Source organism: Myripristis murdjan, chromosome 2 (genome assembly GCF_902150065.1).
Source record: "Myripristis murdjan chromosome 2, fMyrMur1.1, whole genome shotgun sequence".
Classification (NCBI taxonomy): domain Eukaryota; kingdom Metazoa; phylum Chordata; class Actinopteri; order Holocentriformes; family Holocentridae; genus Myripristis; species Myripristis murdjan.
The window spans coordinates 17,472,185-17,493,348 of NC_043981.1; the positions used below are offsets into that span (position 1 = coordinate 17,472,185).

At 40.9% G+C, this 21,164-nt stretch overlaps 1 protein-coding gene across 2 annotated transcripts; it reads left to right on the forward strand.

The window, feature by feature from the left end:
• Positions 1-746: 746 nt before the first annotated feature.
• LOC115373726 (kelch-like protein 10) lies at positions 747-14,376 on the forward strand. 2 transcript variants are annotated; one of them, XM_030072243.1, is made up of 8 exons: positions 747-867; positions 1,147-1,215; positions 3,015-3,072; positions 9,875-10,136; positions 10,675-11,161; positions 11,504-12,121; positions 13,644-13,793; positions 13,881-14,376. In XM_030072243.1, exons 4-8 carry the CDS (start codon positions 9,991-9,993, stop codon positions 14,244-14,246), a joined length of 1,767 nt encoding a protein of 588 aa, XP_029928103.1. In that variant the 5' UTR covers positions 747-867; positions 1,147-1,215; positions 3,015-3,072; positions 9,875-9,990; the 3' UTR covers positions 14,247-14,376. The 2 variants fall into 2 exon arrangements, with proteins under 2 accessions (XP_029928103.1, XP_029928112.1); XM_030072252.1 differs by lacking the exons at positions 747-867; positions 1,147-1,215; positions 9,875-10,136 and adding an exon at positions 1,565-1,621.
• Positions 14,377-21,164: the final 6,788 nt, after the last annotated feature.

Here is a 21,164-nt window from a genome sequence, read left to right on the forward strand (position 1 = left end):
CCTCTCTTAACACCGTTGTACATGCAAACCTTGTATTTCCTGATATGAATTAACATATTTAAATATAAATATTGTTGTAGGAGAAGTTGGATGGTGGATCTGTAGCGGCTGGACACATTTATCCCTCCGTCTGTTTCAAATCCACATCATCCACTGTGTAAATCAGACAGCTACAGAGCTGCTGTGAGGTTTGTTTTTTACACTCTGACAGAGCCAGGCTAACGAATCCCATAGACTTCAGTTGTTTATGCTAAGCTAACACAAAATGCTACCCATAGGAACTGAACCACTGGATGTACAGAGCTTTTTTCTGCTCAGAAAAAAGGGGATTTCGTCCACTTCCACACACACTTTTTGCCAATTGGCATGAACACACACACACACACACACACACACACACACACACCCTTGACCTCCATGACAAATTTTAGCTTCCTGGGATTAAAACTGTGGCCACAAAAGATGGGGGGATTTTGGTGAATAGAAAATAAACAGCCATGGGTTTGATCAGCTCAGCATTGTAGAAATAATCCAGTAAATAATCTGAAACCTTCAACATGATGAAGCAAACCTCAGCAACCTAAAGACACTGTGAAAAGGTTCCCCCTGTTCCTTTTCTATAGTCCCTGCCTCTCCCTGCAGCAGTCCCTGTCATCAGGCCGGACCGTGCAGGACACCTGTGCACAGGTAGGTGCAGGGTGGAGCCGGTGATTAGCAGGGCCTGTCGCTCATTTAATCCAAGAGAAATGACATGGAGCAGGTTGTGTTTGGTCAGGATTATGTGCAGTGTGTCTGAACGCTCCCCTTCTCTTGACTGCTGACTGATTAAACTCATCCAGGGAGGAGTTCATCACCAGTTAAAATATTGTTAGTATTTAAATGTTTGCTCAGCTCCGGCTTGTTTGTGGTTGAATTTGATTTTTTTTTTTTTTTTTTTTTTTTTTTTTGTGTCGCTGGTAGCAACTTCAGTTTGTTTGCTCCTTGTTGAGTTTCCCAGAACTTTAGTGTCTCTCTTGTGCTTGGTTGTTGCTTTTGGTTAATGAAACCACAGCCCTTTATTTATTTATTTATTTTTTTGGCACAGACCTCTGTCTCCTGAGCTGTTTCTCAAGTCAACATCATTTTTTTTTTTTTACTGACCTCCAGTGCCAGACTAACACTAGAATCCCCCATCAGTGCAGAATCACTCCCAGTAATACCACAGATACATTTATGGTGAGTCAGACGAGCTTTTCTCTTTTAAAATGAAAATGAAAATGAAAATGAAGTACCGTATGCGTTTAATTGCCTCCTGCAGGGAAAAGTCTCTCACCTTCAAATTAAAAGACCAAACGACACATGAGCAAAGACACAACAGAGACTAAACAACAAAAAAACATGAAGAACATGATTCATTCATCTGGTCATTGCATGGAGAAGTGACATACAAAGTTTTTTTTTCTTTTCTTATATTCTTTGCATTGATCCACTTTATTTATTTTATTATTTGTTGGGTTTATTTTTCTTAAAGAAATATATTTCTCTCTCTCCTAGTGTGGAGAGGCTTAGTTTGCTCATGTTCAACATTTGAACAACCTGCGGCTGCTGCAACACAAGGATTTACCAATTTGTGATCAATGAAGTACGTCTACTGAGCTATCCAGATTAAATTAACCCTTTTGCAGCTGCAGTGGTCTGATTTAATTATTAAATGAAAGGAACATAAATGTTAAATAGCCCTCATGGTGCAAATCCAGGAATAATGAGAGGTTTTCATGTGTTCATGTTTTTTTGTTTTTTTTTTTTTTTTTTTTTTTATTTTAGTTTAGTTTAGGAGAAAGACAGTCTGTGTTTGGACTGGTGCAATTGAGCTCTGTGACAGCAGGGGGCAGCATCGCATCATATATATAATCCAGCAGGTTGAAGGCATGTCATGTTATCAGGACAAGGTCTTGTCCCAAAGACATGACAGGAAATAAAACAGAGCCGATGGGACTTTTGCATCCATGAGTTTTTAGTAGTTTCTGAGGAAATCTGAATCCAAAGTTCAAGAGTTAAGAAATCAATTTAACTTTACATGTTTACTTTAAAATGTTGAGAAAAAAAAGCAACAAGGCACAGCAAAACATTAAAAAAAATCCTTAAGACAAATTTAATTTAAGATTGAAAAACCCAATTTTTTAAATCTACAAATTTCTCAGTTTGTGCCTGGATGGGTTGTGTTTATTTGGAGCATTTTGTTTTTCCTGCCAATTTTCCTGTTTCTAATTTGCCCTCTAACCGAGATTTAAAGGGTTCAGAAACAGTAAAAACATATATTTAATAATGCCAGCTGATATTTTTTAAAGCTGGGAGACAGTAATACTCTGTTTCCTCCTCATGTACCGTCCATATGTTGAAGTTACAGTGGTTTAGGCACTAAATCAATTCTTTTTTTTTTTCTTTTTTTTTTCAGGTTTAAGAATTAAAAGTAAGCAAACTTCACTGGGGCTTACCACTTTAATTTTTCTAATTTTTCCAAAAATGCAGAATTCAAATAACCCACTCATTAAAAAAAGAGGAAGAGCCGCTATAGAAAAAAAAACAAACAAAAAAAATACATACACAGTTTTCTCTGCATGTGTTAAAACTGCTCGGGGAAAAATGAAAAAGCCCCCAGATCCTTTACTGAACGCCACTTCACAATAAGAGCACCCCGTATAATTAGGTCATAAATTAAGCTGTCAGCGCTTTACATGCAGGCTCACTATTTGGCAAGATCAACGTACTGCTGCACTGCATCTTCTCATTGAAATCCCACTTTAAAGCTCTCTCCAGCTGACCTTGCCAAATAGTGAGCCTGCATCGCCGTATGAAAACCTTATTGATGATTTATAAAGTGTTTACATCCTATTTAATGACCTAATTATTCACTGTTCATGCATCTTCTGTTAGGACAGTGTTAGGTTTGTAAAAGTACACCAGTATTCCCAGTAAAATTCTTGCTGCATGAACCTGTAAGAGGTATTTTAATGTTGCAGTTTTGTGATTTGTAGTGCCTGAAAGTGTCTGAAATGTGGAGCAGGACCTTCCTTATTGGACCCTCCTGAGCAGGTAACATGATGAGTTTCACCACCAGGACACCCGACACGATCACACACACACACACACACACACACACACACACACACACACACGAGAGAGAGAGCTTTCATCTCCAAGTTCCTCTCGTGTGGCTTTCATCTTGACCTCGACGTTGCAGCCGATCTCGTGCTGAAGCAGAAATAATAATTGTGATTCTGGACTGTCTGCAGACATGAGAGTTTATTAAAAAAAAAAACTTAGAGACTCACAGGACGGCTTCTGTATTTTAGAAGTGAGGCACAACAGCAAAATACATGAGATTAAACTACTAAATAAATGTAATTGCAATCAGTTACAGTTACTGAGAAAAAAACAAAATGCAACTAAATTACAGTTACTGATGAAAATCCTGGGGTTATATCTGAATATTTCCTGAAGCTCCTATGCAGAATATAACCTCCATTCTGTTTGCTCCAATTTTGTGAGCTGGTTTTGATTGGTTCGCTCGTTTGAATTTGCCCCGCCTCTCCGCCTCTCGTCTGCCAATCAAATCGAAGCGTGTCTTTCCGCGTCTGACCACCTCGAGGCGGCTTGTTGTTGCTGCTTTAAACTTTTATTTTTAGGGTGTTTCAGCTTCATTGTCCATTTTTAAACATTTGCTAGAAAAGTAATCACAAAGTAATCAGCGTAATAAGTTACATTAAATATGACATTTTTAACAGTGTAACTCGTAAATCATATTTCAACAAACACAACAATGTGGCTGATTGATCTACTATGGTGAAATTCAACACTCAGTTGAAGTAAATGGGGCAACCGAGCCACCGGAGCCTCATACAGCCTGAACAAGGTCAGAGTGCAAAAAAATAAAAATAAAAATAAATAAAAAGCTGGAACCTCTGCATTTTCTTGCCCTTGTGGCCCTTTTGAAAGCAAATCTTCTGCTTCCCGCTTAGCAAAGAAGCCATAATTCATCAGTACAGCAAACAGCTGCACTGCATTAGCCTCATATAACCAATAACATCATAACGGCAGAATTTATTGTGTTCTGACGTCTTATAATGGACTAAAGTTTTAGTGTTTGACTTATTCTTTAGAGGCAAACTCAAGACCTACTTTTAAATCAGCTAGTTCTTTCTTTTGGCTGTCTTTTTCTTTTTCATCTTTCCTCTATATAGTCTGGATTTTATTTTACTTTTCCAACAAGACAGTGTCCTAATAGAAACAAACACTACTTTCCTATGTTCTTTCCTATATTCTCCTACTTTTCTACGTTCTCTTGATAATATTTTGACTTTAAACTTGTTGGCTAGTGTTGCCTGCTTACCAAGCTGCCAACGGCATCTGCAAGCCTGTCTGAATTAGCATTTTACTTCACAAACAAATAAAAAAAACCCAGCCTGAAATCACTGGCTGTGTGTTGGGCGGGTCAGTCAGGTTATTTCAGGTTATTGACTTTTTTGTTGTTGTTGTTGTTGCAATATGGCAGAGACGTCCCAGGTGGTCTGGGGTTGTTGCAGTCCACTAGATGCAGTTGTTGAGAGTCGTGGGCTGCTGTGTGTGTGTGTGTGTGTGTGTGTGTGTGTGTGTGTGTGTGTGTGTGCATGAAAGTGTTGGACCAGTCACGAGCAGCAAAGTCTCTCTCTCACCCATTATGCTGGGTGAGAGAAATTTGGATTCATAGTAATGTATGATAAATTAAAGTGTTTATTATCTAGTACACTATATTATTATCTATATTATATTATATATATTATCTAGTATTATCTAGCAAAATGCCTGTATGTGATGATGCCATACGCAGTGTTTCCATTTAATGTTAAAGCTGCTGATCAGCATCCAAAGAAACTGCAAACCACTTAGATCTTTAACTTATTTTCCACAAATGCACGGCGGCGGCAGACAGGATCTGCACTCGTTTAGCATATTTCACATTTGAATCAGAAATTGCTAGAGGTAATTAGAGGGGGTGGGGGGTGGTGGGGGTGTTGCAAATCTGGAAAAACAGAGGAGGAAATCGCTCCAGCTGTGTGATTATGCGGACAGCTGGGCCTCCGACGCCGCTTTAACGCCGACTCGTCTCTCTCGCTGCACGCTGAAGCGAACAGATCGCCCTCCACAGTCGCTGCAAGGCGTCAAGCGGCTTGTTTCTTTTACATAAAACGAGAATAAACCGAAAGATAGAAAGGCCACAGACGCTGGAGTCTGCCGTGAACTTTACCCGACGACAGACGCCCCCAAACGGCGGCGACGGGTCACTGTGTGAGGATTCTGATAGCCAGAAGTCCCGATGTCAGTGAAGTGCACACACATTTCATCTTCTCGGGGCCCTAACCCGAAAGTCAGAGAGCCTTTTTTTCTAATTTTTATGTAGGAAATGTCACCGCACTTAAACTTTTTGTTTTAACTAAAAAAAAAAAGTTGAGATTTAAAAAAGTTGAGTGATGATTCAAACAGGCTTTACTTTTCCAGTTCATTAAACTTGATATTAATTTAGTTGGACTCAAGTGAACCGGGAGGCTGTGTGTAACTTTTCACAGCTCAGTTCCTCTAGATTTTTCAGTTTCTTTCAAAACTGAAAATATTTCATCTCCACCTAAAAAAATCATTCTCTTCACTTTTATCACTTCAGACTCATTCTAGATGAAGTTTAAAGGTCTCATCTCTGCAGGTTTTTGGTCGATCAAAGGAAACCAGACCAGTTCCTCCTCTTGAATGATCTGATAACACAGATCAATAATCAATAATCACAAATCCACAGATCAGTAAAGGTGATAAGACAGACTTGTAACAGATCCCTCGATCGAACGCAGAAACATTTGGCCCTGAAAAGGTTTGTGGAGTAAAGCCTCCGTACGATTAAACATTAAACAGGAGGGGGCGGCGGCTTGTAACCGTAGCAACTGACTCCGCCCCGCGCTGACATCACAGAAGCGGGGAAATTAAATTCACAGCTGGATTTACATTTTCAAACGCCATTCGCAGGACGTGGAAATAAGTCAAAACAATGCACAAAATCATCATTTAACCGAGGCTTTTCATTTTTGCGTGGTAAATTTGCAAATATAAGTTATATGTTTAAAAAAAACTCGGTTTGGAGCAGAGATATTATAATTTATTTCAGTTTTTAAATGTTTGTTTTCAGTTCAGTTTAGTTCCCGCAGTGGGTTTTGCTTGTTTCGGTTTAGTTTTATTGTTGCAAAATATAAAATATTGAGTTTTGACTAGTTTGTGTCTTTTCTTGTGTTGTTTGTCAGGGTCGAGATGTAAGAAGCTCAGAATACAAATTGCAATAGAAACCCGACACTCCTGCTGCTTGCACTCACACATTCGACCAAACTGACAAACTAAAAGACAGTTTCTGTGTATTTTTATTTTAGTTTAGTTAGTTTTATGCACACGCTGCATCTCAAAAAGAGTCGGGACGCCCCACTTCTGCACCAGACGGAGGTTTAGGTGTCAGTGAGGGCTGAACCGGGATCGGCCCTCAGTGTCTCGCAGCTTTTAATTTTTCATTTCTTTGCGTCTCCCACCGTCTCCCTCACCGACACCGGAGGTTAATTTGGGTGAATTTCCTCTCCGCTGCAGCCTCACTTTGTGATTTCCACAGATAAAAAGGATCTACTTTTACATAAAAAAAAAAAAATAAAAAAAACCCACATCTTGAATTTGGAAATAATACCCCTCAGGGCTGCTTCTTTATACAGTTTTATCTCTACCTATTGAGAAATCTCTTCTTCAAGGGATAATTGGCCAAGAATTTGCTTTAATTATGGATATGCGGGTTAGACGCCACAGCCGACTGGAGGCCGGGGAGCTAGTTAGTCTCTCCTTCTTTTGTTCCCAAATCAGCTGCTTGTGTTCTGCTCGGGGATGCTGGTGGACGCGCGGCCGTGTGTTTTACTGGAGCACAAACCCTCTCCGAGACCCATTTGGCTGAACTCCAGCGCTCATTGCTATTCCGCTTCTCCACAGGCGGAGGCTTGGATCGTGGCCGCTGGTCTGAAACCCGCAGAGGTTTTTGTCAGACGTTTCCCGACACACAGCATGCAAGGAACCTCTGATTAAAAAAAAAAAAAAACAGCCACTGCAGATGCACTTTGCAAGTTATTCGGTGTGTTTTTCTGGCTCTTTGAAGGATCCAACCGGAGGCGAGGCGATGTCACGTCCACATGTGTGAAACCGCCCAGATTCGTGACGAAAAGAGTGTGTTTGCACAAAGCCAGAGATTTGCACATGCATTTAGTCAGATTTTTAAAGCCGTGCATGCCTCTGTTGTATAAATCTGAGTCTGTGTGTAATCGCGTCACGTGCGCGAGCCTCATGCACGCTCCGATCAGCCGTTAATGCACGCTGACACGCCCCTAATTAGCTCATTTCCATATATACGCCTGTTTGTTTTTTCAGACATGGCGACTAAAAGCACCAACAGAGCCTCCATCGCTGACGTCACACACATCTGGATTATGTGTGACACACTGCAACACACACATTCTCACTCATAAATGTGCTAATAATAAGTAAAATAGATAAATAGGCCTGTCCAGATTAAACATGCATAGTGAAACTGGATATAGATAGATAGATAGATAGATAGATAGATAGATAAATACTTTATTCATCCCGAAGGAAAGTCACAGTTTTCAGCAGTATCCACAGACTACAAGATTAAGTAAATCAAAAATAAAGAATAAGTAAATCAAAAATAAAGAATAAAAGATGACCCTCGAGATCTAAAGATCTAAGTACCCAATGTGCAAAAAAACAATGTGCAAACAACCAATAAAACCAGTGTGCATCGATGTATCCAATGTGCAGAGATGGGGGCAATGTGCAAATTTACAGTATAAACAGATGATAAATAAATAGCACCCAGATGATAAATAGATGATAAAAAACCAAAAAAACAGTGTGCATCAATGTATACAATATGCATATTAAGGACAGTTACTATACTGACATGATAAAATTACAATAATAATGTCATTTAAATTCAGACTTTCATCGTATTTTCTGCCCCTTCTCGCCCAGCCTGCAGCCTAAACTCTGCATGCTGTGAAGTCTGTCTTATTTTTTTCTTATAAATACTGATTTCTGTGCAGGAAATAGTGCCTGTGTGTTTCTGTGCCTACGCAGCGTTTACATCAGCGTTCATCTGTAGTTGTGAGATTTGGTAAATGTGCACATTGAAGCGCGAAGAAGAGTGTATGACCTGTAAAAAGTTGGATTTTGTTCATTTTCAAGCAGCAGTTTTGATTTTCTTTTACATCTATTTTCTCCTGTTTGTCAGTGAAGCAAAAGGTCAGAGCCTTGACTTTGATTTTATGCTGTTTTTTTGTTTGAGATCGACTGGCTTTGTCGGTTGTTTTGGGGCCGTGCTCATGTCTGAAGCAAGAAATAAATAAATAAATAAATAAATAAGTAATAAAATAGCTGCCACTTGTGAAAACCTCTTTGCTGTAAAGGCTCAACACATGTGATGTCCCGGTTTCCCCTACAGCGGGAAACGTGTGCTGAGTCCTATGCAAATTTCTGCAGGGGTGTGTTTATGTGTGTGTGTGTGTGTGTGTATGCCCATGTTATAATGCAGATAATTGCTCATGTGTGTATATGCATAAATATGTCCATTCAGTTGTGTAGTTCTTCGTTTAATCCTCTTTTTTTGAGTGGCATCGCTTCACTTCATCACCGGTGTCAAAGCATCATAATGTTAAAGCGTCACTTCTAATAAAAGGTTTTAAAAAATAAATAAATAAATAAAACAGACAATGCAGTGATGAAAAAGTGTGTGTGCAGTTATTCATTGTAAAAGAAAAAAAGTTTGGATGGAGCTCTTCCTCTTCCCTGCTTATCTCCGCCGGCAGGTCGCCTCCCAGCTTTTCTGCTGCACTCGGATTTAAAAAAAACAAAAAAAACAAAAACCTCTGCCAGCCGAGGAGCCGAGGAAAGTCTTTCCTGTGCATGGAAACTCGGTGACAACAGCACAAAGCGGCCAAGTCTGCTGAACCTGAAGCCGCCATCCACTCTGCATGTTTCCCTCGTTTCTCTCTCTGCTCTTTTGCTCACTCGTCTCCCCGGAAACCCCCATGAGGACGAGTATCACGAAGCAACATTCATAAAAATACAAATTAAAACTGAACGCACCGTGCAAACGCTCAAATCAAATTAATGCACGATTCAAATACAATCAGCGGCGTACCATTCACTTCAGCTGTAAACTTCAGCCGACAAAACTTTTTATGTAGACGTTTGCAACAAGAATATATATGAAACAGTTTTCTTTGTTGAAATCAATAAGCAGAAAAGACAAATATACTTGAATGGCATGTATTAAATATGTGGAAAGACAATGTGTCAAAAAAAAATGTGTCAAAAACTGATATTAAAATCCTTTTGTGTTGGCAAATAAACAAAATAAACTACATTATTCATGCATGGCAATGTCAAAAAAAGGGAAATATTTTGCTGCAGTTTGGTTTATTTATCTATAGATGGGTGATTTATATTTAAAAAAAAAAAAAAAAAGAAAAAAAAAAGTTTGGAGGAAAATGCAGAATGACCACGGTGGAAATCTCCACATAGCAACTGTATTGTTTTCATGCTTTACTGCTTTACTGTATGATGTGGATGGAAGAGAAAACACTTTAAAATAAAAACTTTTTGTGAATTTTTGTGTGGTTTTTGGGGTGTTTTCGTTTGTTTAATTGGTAGCCATGGATGACCTCAGTGTTAATAACACCCATTGCTTTGATTTGTGTCCACTGTGAGGCTTTGTGACTCAATAAAGGCCCATTCCAGAATCTGACAGAGAGTTTCTTGATTGGCTCATAAGTTCCTGGCCTGAGCACAACCAGGGACGCCTGCCTGGGAGAAGCACGACTTCATCGATCACCCCGAAGGTCCAGTTTGAAGATTTCGCTGCTGTTGTTGTTGATCGATACGGCAAAAATGGACGGACAGCGCAAAGCCGCCGCGTTCGCCGTCTTCAACCAGCTCCGTCTGCAGGGGAAACTGTGCGACGTGGTGATCAGAGTGGACAACGTCGACTTTAACGCCCACAAGGTCGTCCTCTGCAGCTGCAGCCCGTACTTCCGGTGAGCTGCTTACCCTCTGCGAAGGGACGTCAGCGGTGTTATATTTTTATTTTAATAAACAAAAAAGGGAAAACACATATTTTTAAAAATGAAAATAGTGAATAAACTTAAAAAAACAACAAGATTTAGTGCAAAACTTCTGCCTGCCTTAACTTCTCTTTACATCAAGTCACTGGTTCATGGTGCTTTTGATGAAAAAAAAAAAAATTTCAAAATGTATTTTAAAAGCAACAAAGAACATAAAAATCAAAGTTCAAGGTGCAGACTCATGCAATGACAGTTTCAATCTAGATTTAATACAGTAGCATTTCAAAAAGTTCGGGGAAATGTTACGTACATGTAGACATAACAATTTACACTACTCCTAAATTAAATTTTCCATGTCTGCATTGGTCAAAATTTGCTGCAGTTGAATTGAATAAGGCCACAGAGTTGACTATAAGGCCAGACTAATGAATTTACCCTAACCCTAACACAACAATGTTAAATACTGTGCAGATTTCAGTGACCCTCTATAATCTCCACCCTGAACCCACAGAGCGCTCTTTGACTCCCAGTGGACGAAACCAGAGGACAAAGTGTACAACATCCCCGGCCTGTCGTCCAAGATGATGCGTCTGATCATCGAGTACGCCTACACACACTCCGTTCCCGTGACCGAGGACAACGTGGAGGAGCTCTGCGCGGTGGCGGACCAGTTCACCGTCAAGGGCATCATCGACGCCTGCTGCAGGTTCCAAGAAAAGCATCTCAGGTCCGACAACTGCATCGGCATCTGGAAGTTCGCGGACATCTACTGCTGCCCCGAACTCGAGCGCAAGGCCTTCCTGTTCATCCTGCATCGCTTCGAGGAGGTCGTCGCCTCCGAGGGGTTCCTGCAGCTCACTGCCGAGCAGCTGGCCGTCATCATCGGGAGGGACGATCTCAACGCGAGGCAGGAGAAAACCGTATTTGAGGCCGTCGTCCGCTGGATCAGCCACTCGCCTGAGGACCGCCAACGCCACATGGCTCTGCTGTTGTCCAAGGTACCTGTCGATACACTCAGTTTTTTTTTATTCAGCCAACTGAGATTGTGCCCAAACAAGAGATCAGGACTGACCTGAGATGTCAGAAAAGCCGCTTTGAGATCAGACTCAAGTATCGCAGTCTGCAGTATCACTGTTGCATTCCTAGATCAAATTTCAGGGAGTGCAAAGGCCAAAGCTAGTCTTCAGATGACAGACACAACACGTATTCTGCTGTTTTTAGGACATCACAGAAACCTAATATCCTAATATATGCTCTCCTTCATCTTCCTTAATTCACATTTCTGTTAGGATTGGTAAATATCTAACTGTTGCCTTTTTTTTTTTGTAATCTTTGCCTAGTTTCGCCTGACCATCATGAACACTGATTACTTCATAAACGACGTGAAGTACCACGCTCTGGTGAAGGACGACGCCGAGTGTCAGTCCATCATCAACAGCACTTTCCTGGCCATGTATAACCTCCTCAACAACCGAGACCCCAACTCGGACGGCCACACCCCTCTGTTCGGCCAGCGCCTGCCCTACGCCGTGCTGCTGGCCATCGGCGGCTGGAGCGGCGGCGGTCCCACCAACGGCATCGAGGCGTACGACCCCCGCGCCGACCGCTGGATCAACGTGACCACCAACGAGGAGAGTCCTCGGGCGTACCACGGCGCCACCTTCCTCGACGGCATGGTCTACTGCGTCGGCGGCTTTGACAGCATCGACTACTTCAGCAGCGTGCGCAGGTTTGACCCGCGCACCCACACCTGGCACGAGGCGGCGCCCATGCATTCGTGCCGCTGCTACGTCAGCGTGGTCACCCTGAACGGCTGCATCTACGCCATGGGAGGCTACGACGGACACGGGCGACTCAACACGGCCGAGCGCTACGATCCCCGGACCAACCAGTGGACTCTGCTGCCGCACATGCACGAACAGAGGAGCGATGCCAGCGCCGCAGCACTCCGCGGCAAGGTGGGCGGAGCTTAAGAGCGGATAGAAATAACTTAAAAAATCAGCTGTAAAACCCTGGGACAGGACACAGAAGTTAACCCTCCTATTCTCTTTGAGGTCAAATTGAGCACATTGGGTGTTTAACGTCTCTAAATACACGATAAACATCGCTTTCTACATATTTCGTGACTTTTCCGAAACATATTTTGGACATTTCTTTGTGGTCAACATATGAGAAATGTCAGCATTTTACACATTTTACAACAAGTTTTAGTTGTTTTGAATAGAATAATGATAGTTAATATGACATTTGGGAGGGAAAAAACATGATTCCCACAAAAACTTTGATGTATGGAGGATGTTTTATTTAAAGGGCTATTCAGGTCAACAAGACACATAAAGTAGCTGATGCATAAACATGGGAAGCAATTTTTATTACAATCATTGTCTGGGGGTTTAAATTTCTGGGGACAAATTTACCTAAAAAAATGTTATTAAATTTGGAGGTAGTGGGAGGGTTGATGAAGCATGATCATGACTGCTCCAGTCAAAATAATATTTCTTTTACCTGTCGGCTCTTTGACAAGCACAAGTATGATTTGCAGCCTGAGAGTAATCAGCTTTCAAGGCATTTTTTTTAGTTACATTAACATGATTTCAACTAACACACTAACTCTGATTACAACACAATTACATGTTGTATAATTGCCTGTTCTGTTTCCTTCAGTTCTACAGTTACATAATAATATAGGATTTAAACTGCAATAATATTTACACTCAGTGGCCACTTTATCAGCTCCACCTGTACAATCTAATCCAATCTAATCCAACCTGTTGTGCCATAAAGTTTGCTTTCCTGCTGCCTGTAATGCTCAGTTTGTCTTGTTGTCACGGTAACAGAGGTGTTCATTCACTTCTGTGTTTGGCATTGAGCTCATAGTTAGTGCTGCACTTTACTGACAGCTGTTTCCACTATTCTGTCCAACCTCTTTGTATATAAATGGGCGAGGACAAAAAATCGGAAACACCTCTCAGTGTAATGCAGTCCAGTAAGAGCTCTTCAAACTACAACCTCAGTAATAAACACAGAATTAAATTTAGACATTCTCCAACACAAACTGAACATTATAAACTTTCTTAAAAGTAGAATTTATGGCAGAGCTGCTGACCTGAACTGAATTACACTGGCCAGGTGGAGCTGATAAAGTCGACAGAGTGGATATCATTTGTAATATTTTTAAGAATTGTTTTATTCATTTTACAAAGCATTATAGTCTTTTAAAAATAACCACAACGCTGACAAAGATTTGAGCTCAAACGTTTTGTGTGTTGTTTTTTTTTTTTTTCCTGAATGCCACATAGACTTTCCTTAGGATCTTTCTCACAAGGAAATCTAAGAGAAAACGGCTTCCAAAGCTTCATTTATCGATCCATCACTCTTTGGCCTATCATCATGTGGGTGTTCTCTACTTTGGAACACAAAAAAAAATCAAGGCATCCCCAATTAATGTGCTAAAGCTCAACGCTGATTGCTTTCCCATAGGTGTTCATTTGCGGAGGCTTCAATGGGAATGAGTGCCTGGCCACGGCCGAATGCTACGACCCCGACACCAACCAGTGGACGCTGATTGCACCAATGAGAAGCCGGCGCAGTGGGGTGGGCGTCGTCGCCTACAGAGGACACATCTACGCAGTAAGGAACGCTCGAGCCATTTGAAACAGTCGAGTTATTGTCTTAAAGAGTTACCGGTGTTTGACTCGTGACCCTTTCATCTCCAAGGTGGGCGGCTTTGACGGCACCAACCGCTTGCAAAGCGTCGAGGCCTACAACCCCGTGATCAACAGCTGGCACAACATGCCCTCCATGCTGACGCCGCGCAGCAACTTCGGCATCGAGGTGGTGGACGACCTGCTCTTCGCGGTCGGCGGCTTCAACGGCTTCACCACCACCTTCAACGTGGAGTGCTACGACGGCGACGATGGTGAGTGGTACGAGGCCCACAACATGGACATCTTCCGCAGTGCCGTGAGCTGCTGTGTGATGCACGGGCTCCCCAACATCGCCGAGTACGCCGCGCCCCGCGCCGCCCTGCTGCTCCCGCCCGCCGCGGAGGCCGACTCCGAAGGGTCGATCGAATCTCTCTAACGTCCAGACGGAGTTTCAGCTCAGTGCTGCCCCCTGCCTGCACACCTTGGCATCACAGACTGGGTTTTGGAAAGTAAATAAATGAAATTAATTTCTCTGCATCAAAAAAAAAAAAAAAAAAAAAAAAAAACAGATTCCTTCGTGACTCCTATAATATCACATATGTTTTTCAGTTTCCATCAGGGACCAAACGTCCATATACATTGGGGGGGACAAGTCCCCCCCAATGTTCAGGCACTCCAACAATGTCCCCCCCAATATTGCTGGAATATATTAGCAATTCAATAGCAAATTCAATATCTGTCCCCCCCAATGTTGAAATGGTGGTTTTGGCCCTGGTTTCCATGACACTTTGGTAGCTTTGTATTACAGGACCAGGTGCTGCTCTACAGGCGATCCTGACCTCTGACCTCCCTGTGAAAGGGAAAGACAAAAAAAAAAATTCTTCATAAGCTGCACAAAGTAGCATCACTCTATCCAACACAGGCATCCAAAATAATTGCAATTCATTCATAAAAAAAAAAAAAAAAAAAAATCTTAAAAATGGAGCAAAATCATACTGGAACCACTTTACTTTACATTGTGTTAAGAAACAAATATTTTAATTGCATATATGCATATATAGGACTGTATGTCATTGAGCTAGACAGCTTTTTCATGTGAGGAAATTCACGATTATCCCGATTTATGATCATCATGATAATCTATTTTGACTTAATATCGTCCCATTCCTCATGTAACTCATGACAAATATGATAACTTTACTAGGTTTAGCTCTGAATATCAGCACAAACACAGTAATAACCAAAGTAAAAACAACCAAACAAACCAATTAAAATACAAGCAGGATATGTTATACAGCAGGAAATATAATATAATGGTCATGTATTGTCAGTGATGGTATTCAGCAGTACACTGGGTTTGTTTCCAAGTCTGAAATTTGGAATCTAGAGACTAGAGACTTTTTTTTTTTTTTTTTTTTTTAGCAGCCGCCCTTTCGACGTGCACCCTCCGCCTGGCACTTTTCTTTGCATCTCTGCATCTGCATCTGGCACCGGCAGGTCCGGCTCTGCCAACGGAGGGAGGCTCAGTTTAAGTCCCCGATTAAAAACCCTTTATCTGCTGTGAGTCATCGCTTCATCTCCTGACGAAGGCGCGCAGGCTGCAGTCAATCTGTCATGCTGCGCTCTGTTTTTTTTTTTTTCTTTTCTTTTAAAGAGCTCTCTGCTGGAAACGCAGCCTTTGTAGACCAGATACAACGGCTAGAATAATTTAATTTAGCCCCGGCCTTGGCTCGTCTATTCCAGCTCATTAAAAGCTAATTATCGCAGAAGTTGTTGAAAAGTCCTGTTTTTTTTGTTTTTTTTTTCATACCTGTTGCCAAGTTGATCACAAAGGAAGGAAGAGTGGCGGCGTTTTGCAGATCAGTGTGAAATCTGAAAGCTCGCAGTTTTGTCTGTTTCATCAATACAAGTAGAAGCTGTTGACTCAAAAGTGTGTGTGTGTAAGTGTGTGTGTCAGGGTCTTTTTCAGGGTTAAGCATCCAAAAACGTGTGTAATTTGCCAATTCATCCTCAGTGAAACCTGCTGCTGGGTGGCTGTGAAACTACTTATTTATTTTTTCATCCTCTTTTGGAAGGTTTCCTATTTGAAGCCTGACTTAGCTCTTAACATGGATATATGGCTTCTATATTGTTAATGGCATTATTATATATTATATATATATATATATATATATATATATATATATATATTATTAATATATATTATATATTATTATATTAAACATTCGAATTGTTCAAATCCTCCATTTCCTCTTTAAACTCACAATTCAGTTCAATACAGTTTTATTATTATAATCCCGAAGGTGCAATTCAGTTTTGGAGCAACAATCAACAAGACAAACAGACACAGATACATGAAAATAGAAAATAAAAAGTGTAATAGTTGGTTGAAAAGTATATAAAAAAGCCATGTTCGAGTAAGGCTAAAGTGCAAGAGAATTTAAATAAATAAGTCTGTGTGCTCAGAAATACTTTAGAAATACTTAAGCATTTGCTCAGATTCTGGAGAGTTAAATATACAGTACAGGCCAAAAGTTTGGACACACCTTCTCATTCAATGCGTTTTCTTTATTTTCGTGACTATTTACATTGTAGATTCTAACTGAAGGAATCAAAACTATGAATGAACACATGTGGAGTTATGTACTTAACAAAAAAAGGTGAAATAACTGAAAACATCTTTTATATTCTAGTTTCTTCAAAATAGCCACCCTTTGCTCTGATTACTGCTTTGCACACTCTTGGCATTCTCTGGATGAGCTTCAAGAGGTAGTCACCTGAAATGGTTTTCCAACAGTCTTGAAGGAGTTCCCAGAGGTGTTTAGCACTTGTTGGCCCCTTTGCCTTCACTCTGCGGTCCAGCTCACCCCAAACCATCTGGATTGGGTTCAGGTCCGGTGACTGTGGAGGCCAGGTCATCTGCCGCAGCACTCCATCACTCTCCTTCTTGGTCAAATAGCCCTGACACAGCCTGGAGGTGTGTTTGGGCTCATTGTCCTGTTGAAAAATAAATGATGGTCCAACTAAACGCAAACCGGATGGGATGGCATGTCGCTGCAGGATGCTGTGGTAGCCATGCTGGTTCAGTGTCCCTTCAATTTTGAATAAATCCCCAACAGTGTCACCAGCAAAACACCCCCACACCATCACACCTCCTCCTCCATGCTTCACAGTGGGAACCAGGCATGTGGAATCCATCCATTCACCTTTTCTGTGTCTCACAAAGACACGGCGGTTGGAACCAAAGATCTCAAATTTGGACTCATCAGACCAAAGCACAGATTTCCACTGGTCTAATGTCCCTTCCTTGTGTTTCTTGGCCCAAACAAATCTCTTCTGCTTGTTGCCTCTCCTTAGCAGTGGTTTCCTAGCAGCTATTTGACCATGAAGGCCTGATTGGCGCAGTCTCCTCTTAACAGTTGTTCTAGAGATGGGTCTGCTGCTAGAACTCTGTGTGGCATTTATCTGGTCTCTGATCTGAGCTGCTGTTAACTTGCGATTTCTGAGGCTGGTGACTCGGATGAACTTGTCCTCAGAAGCAGAGGTGACTCTTGGTCTTCCTTTCCTGGGTCGGTCCTCATGTGTGCCAGTTTCGTTGTAGCGCTTGATGGTTTTTGCGACTCCACTTGGGGACACATTTAAAGTTTTTGCAAATTTCCGGACTGACTGACCTGCATTTCTTAAAGTAATGATGGCCACTCGTTTTTTTTTAGTTAGCTGATTGGTTCTTGCCATAATATGAATTTTAACAGTGGTCCAATAGGGCTGTCGGCTGTGTAGTAACCTGACTTCTGCACAACACAAGTGATGGTCCCAACCCCATTGATAAAGCAAGAAATTCCACTAATTAACCCTGATAAGGCACACCTGTGAAGTGAAAACCATTTCAGGTGACTACCTCTTGAAGCTCATGGAGAGAATGCCAAGAGTGTGCAAAGCAGTAATCAGAGCAAAGGGTGGCTATTTTGAAGAAACTAGAATATAAAACATGTTTTCAGTTATTTCACCTTTTTTTGTTAAGTACATAACTCCACATGTGTTCATTCATAGTTTTGATTCCTTCAGTGAGAATCTACAATGTAAATAGTCACGAAAATAAAGAAAATGCATTGAATGAGAAGGTGTGTCCAAACTTTTGGCCTGTACTGTACATAATAAGCAGTGAAATAAGTGGAATTAGAAGAAATAGAGAAGGGAAATAAGAGATGTAACAATATGTGCACTAGATTTTTGTAAAAATATGTGCATTGTGTAAAAAAAATATGTGAACATAAAGTTGTAAACTTTAGTTGTTTCAAACTGACGAAAATGGAAAATGAAAAGGGTAAAGGAAGACAAGCGGTTGAAAAAGTATATGGAAAAGCTACATCTGACTAATGTTAAAGTGCAAGAGTTGAAATAAATAATAAATTGGGTCAGCTGCAGTTGCTCAGATTCTGGAGAGTAATAAGCAGTGGAATAAGAAGAAATAAAGAAGGAAAATAAGCAAAATGTGCATTCGATTTTTGTAAGAATATGTGCATTGTGTAAAAAAAAAAAAAAAAATATGTGACATAAAGTTGTGAACTGGCATGTTTCAAGCTCAGGGCTGAGTCCACCGTCCTCTGCTGCTGGAGGAATGAGGCCGGGTGGTTTCAGAGCAGCGGCTTGCAGAGGTGTGGAGGCGGTTTTTGTTTTTGACACTGAGGGACGGGAACCAGGGCGACACTCTCCATGAAGGAGCTGTCGAAGCTTTGCAGGACATTTTGTTTTGGATATTGAACAAGTTCAGTTTTGATGGCATGCTTTTTTTTTTTTTTTTAAATTATGGCTTCTGTGTTTTCCTCAAACTTCAGGGTGCTGTCGAATGATGGTGCTTGGAAAAGGACTGAAAATTAGCATTGAGATACAGTTACTTCTCTTAAAAGTACCAAATCCTGCACATATAAGTAATCAGCTACTAGGGAAAGTAACTTTGCCTCAGCTCTCTTACTGAAGCCCACACAGGCTGTTTCGCTCATTATTTGTCTGAAGGCGACAGACTCTTGGATTCTTGGGTTTAAAATGAGGCCTTGGCTGTTTGGATGGAGCGGCTCGTCCTCGTCCACTGAGCGATGAGCTTCGTACACGAGTCTTGTGCCTCAGAAGATGAGAAACACTTTGCTTTGAGGTGGATGAAGTGCGCACACCTGCACAGAGGCTACAACTCACTGGTTGTGTATGTCAAAGAGGGAAAAATAACCAGGACAGAGAGCTCACATTGCTCATTGTGTTCACTGTAATGTTGATTAATGGATTCACTCAGTCATTGCATCATGTACATCAAGTAAAGAGTATATTTCAGTCATCGCAGCTGCATTACTTCATTTGCAAAAGTATTTAGTTACATTTCGAGTTATTGCCAAACACAGTGGAGTTACAGTTAAGATGCTCTGGCTCCCTGCTGTGATGCACACCTGCTGGGCCTCAGCCATCCAGCTCACCTGGTCCTCGTCAGCTCATCACCTCAAAGTCCATAACCAGTACAGTTAGACCCTGTGGTGAGGATGGCAGGCTGCATGGTGAAGAAGAAGAAGAAGAGAAGAAGAGTCCATGAGGAGCAGTCCAGCAGCATCTCCACTTTCTCCTCGTAACTTTGAGGCTCCTGGACACAGAAAATAAGTGAAACTGTAAAACCGCCTTGTTCCAGTCCAGATTAAAAACATTTGCAGTCATTTTTATTCTTTTTTTTGCAGCCTGTTGTCAGAGTTTAAAATCCTCCTGGAGGCCTGATGACAGGCTCACACGTCTCGGCCGCCCGGCCACAGCAGCAGATGTGCAGCGTCTGTGCAGAGACGTGATGATCACTGGAGAGAGACACCAGACAGCAGAGCAGCAGCACCACCTGCCATGTCGAACACGTTGGAGGAAACTGGGCGGTAGGAAAAAAGAAAAAAAACAAAAAAACATGCTGATTGTTTGACAGGGTCTGATTCTGCAAATGTGCACCGAGATTCATAAATCTGGATGCAAGAAACAAAAAAAAAAAAAGTAGTATTATCACTGTTGGAAGCACAATAACATTTTATATGGTACATTTTCCAAAAAGCAGCATAAAGGGACAAGACATAAAAACATGTCTTAAACAGTGGAATAATCTAGTGAGAAAAATTTGAAAAAATATTATATGCAATTATACATTTATGCTACAAAGTCATAGTCAGTTAGTTTTATTGACACAAATAAATAAAATATACAATTACACACAATGTGCAAAAAATCATATAGAAAATAACCCCAATGATTCAATTAATATATGTACATTATTTGTTTTGTTTTTTTTTTGTTTGTTTTTTTTTTGCTTATTTTATTTGTTTTAAACATGTAAAAGGAAGGAAAACATGAAAAAAAACAAAAAAACAAAAAAAAAACAAGCAGAGACAGAGAACTATAAACAGCTCAGTGCGAAAGAAATGACCAAAACACATTTCATATTCGCAAAGGAGTGGAAAGAAGTGCCGACTTATTGAACCCCATCACTTTTCCATCAGTTAATGATCAGTAATTATACATACACATATTTGACACGGCTATGTGATAGATACTGAGTCACATTTGCAAATTTGGGCATGCTTTTTGCAAATCAGGATCCACATTTGCACAAATTGGTTCGCATTAATAAATTTACATCAATCAGTGAACCAGACTTTACTTAATGAGTGGTTTTCATGCAAGTGGATGCAATAAGAAGTCACGGAAAAACAGTAAAAGGAGACAAAATGAAGCAATGAAACATGCAATTAAACTGAACAGACAAGTATATATAGGGGGAAAAACATAATAAATTGATAAATAACTGAAAGTATACAACATTAGAACCATAAAAATAAGTAAATAGATAGAGGAATAGATACGAATGTGCAATCAGATGTAAATAAAGTGAATAATATAACAATAAAAGAGGAATATCAGTGTATCAGTGTAAATTTGACATAATGTATTTGCATTAATGAGGTGTAGGTTTTGTTTCCAGGCTGTCGCAGCAGCTCGTCTCTGACTTTAAATGCTCAGTTTCCCCTGACGGCCACTTCAGAGGGTCCAGACCAGAGCAGAGCCTCTTCCAGGGCCTGAAACTGGACGGTTACGACCCGGCTGGCAAATCAATACCGAGCACCAGGCCGGCCTTGACCTTTTCCAGCGGCTTCCTGATGCGAACGGCGTGTGTTTTACAGAGTTTGTTAACGCCGAGTCGCCCGTGTCTGAAAATGCTGCTGGAAACCAAATCTGGCCTGTTTGGGTTTATTGATTTATTATGATCCCAGTTATCTGAGTGCCATGTCAAACAGCTGCTCCTCCCACACAAAACATCAACATTACTTTAAAAAAATAAAAAATA

Bases quoted from the DNA above. Each gene is read 5' to 3' on its own strand.
- LOC115373726 (XM_030072243.1), top strand. From the start codon at position 9,991: ATGGACGGACAGCGCAAAGCCGCCGCGTTCGCCGTCTTCAACCAGCTC. The intron at 10,137-10,674 runs GTGAGCTGCTTA...CTGAACCCACAG, and splicing joins AGCTGCAGCCCGTACTTCCG to AGCGCTCTTTGACTCCCAGT. The intron at 13,794-13,880 runs GTAAGGAACGCT...TTCATCTCCAAG, and splicing joins ACAGAGGACACATCTACGCA to GTGGGCGGCTTTGACGGCAC.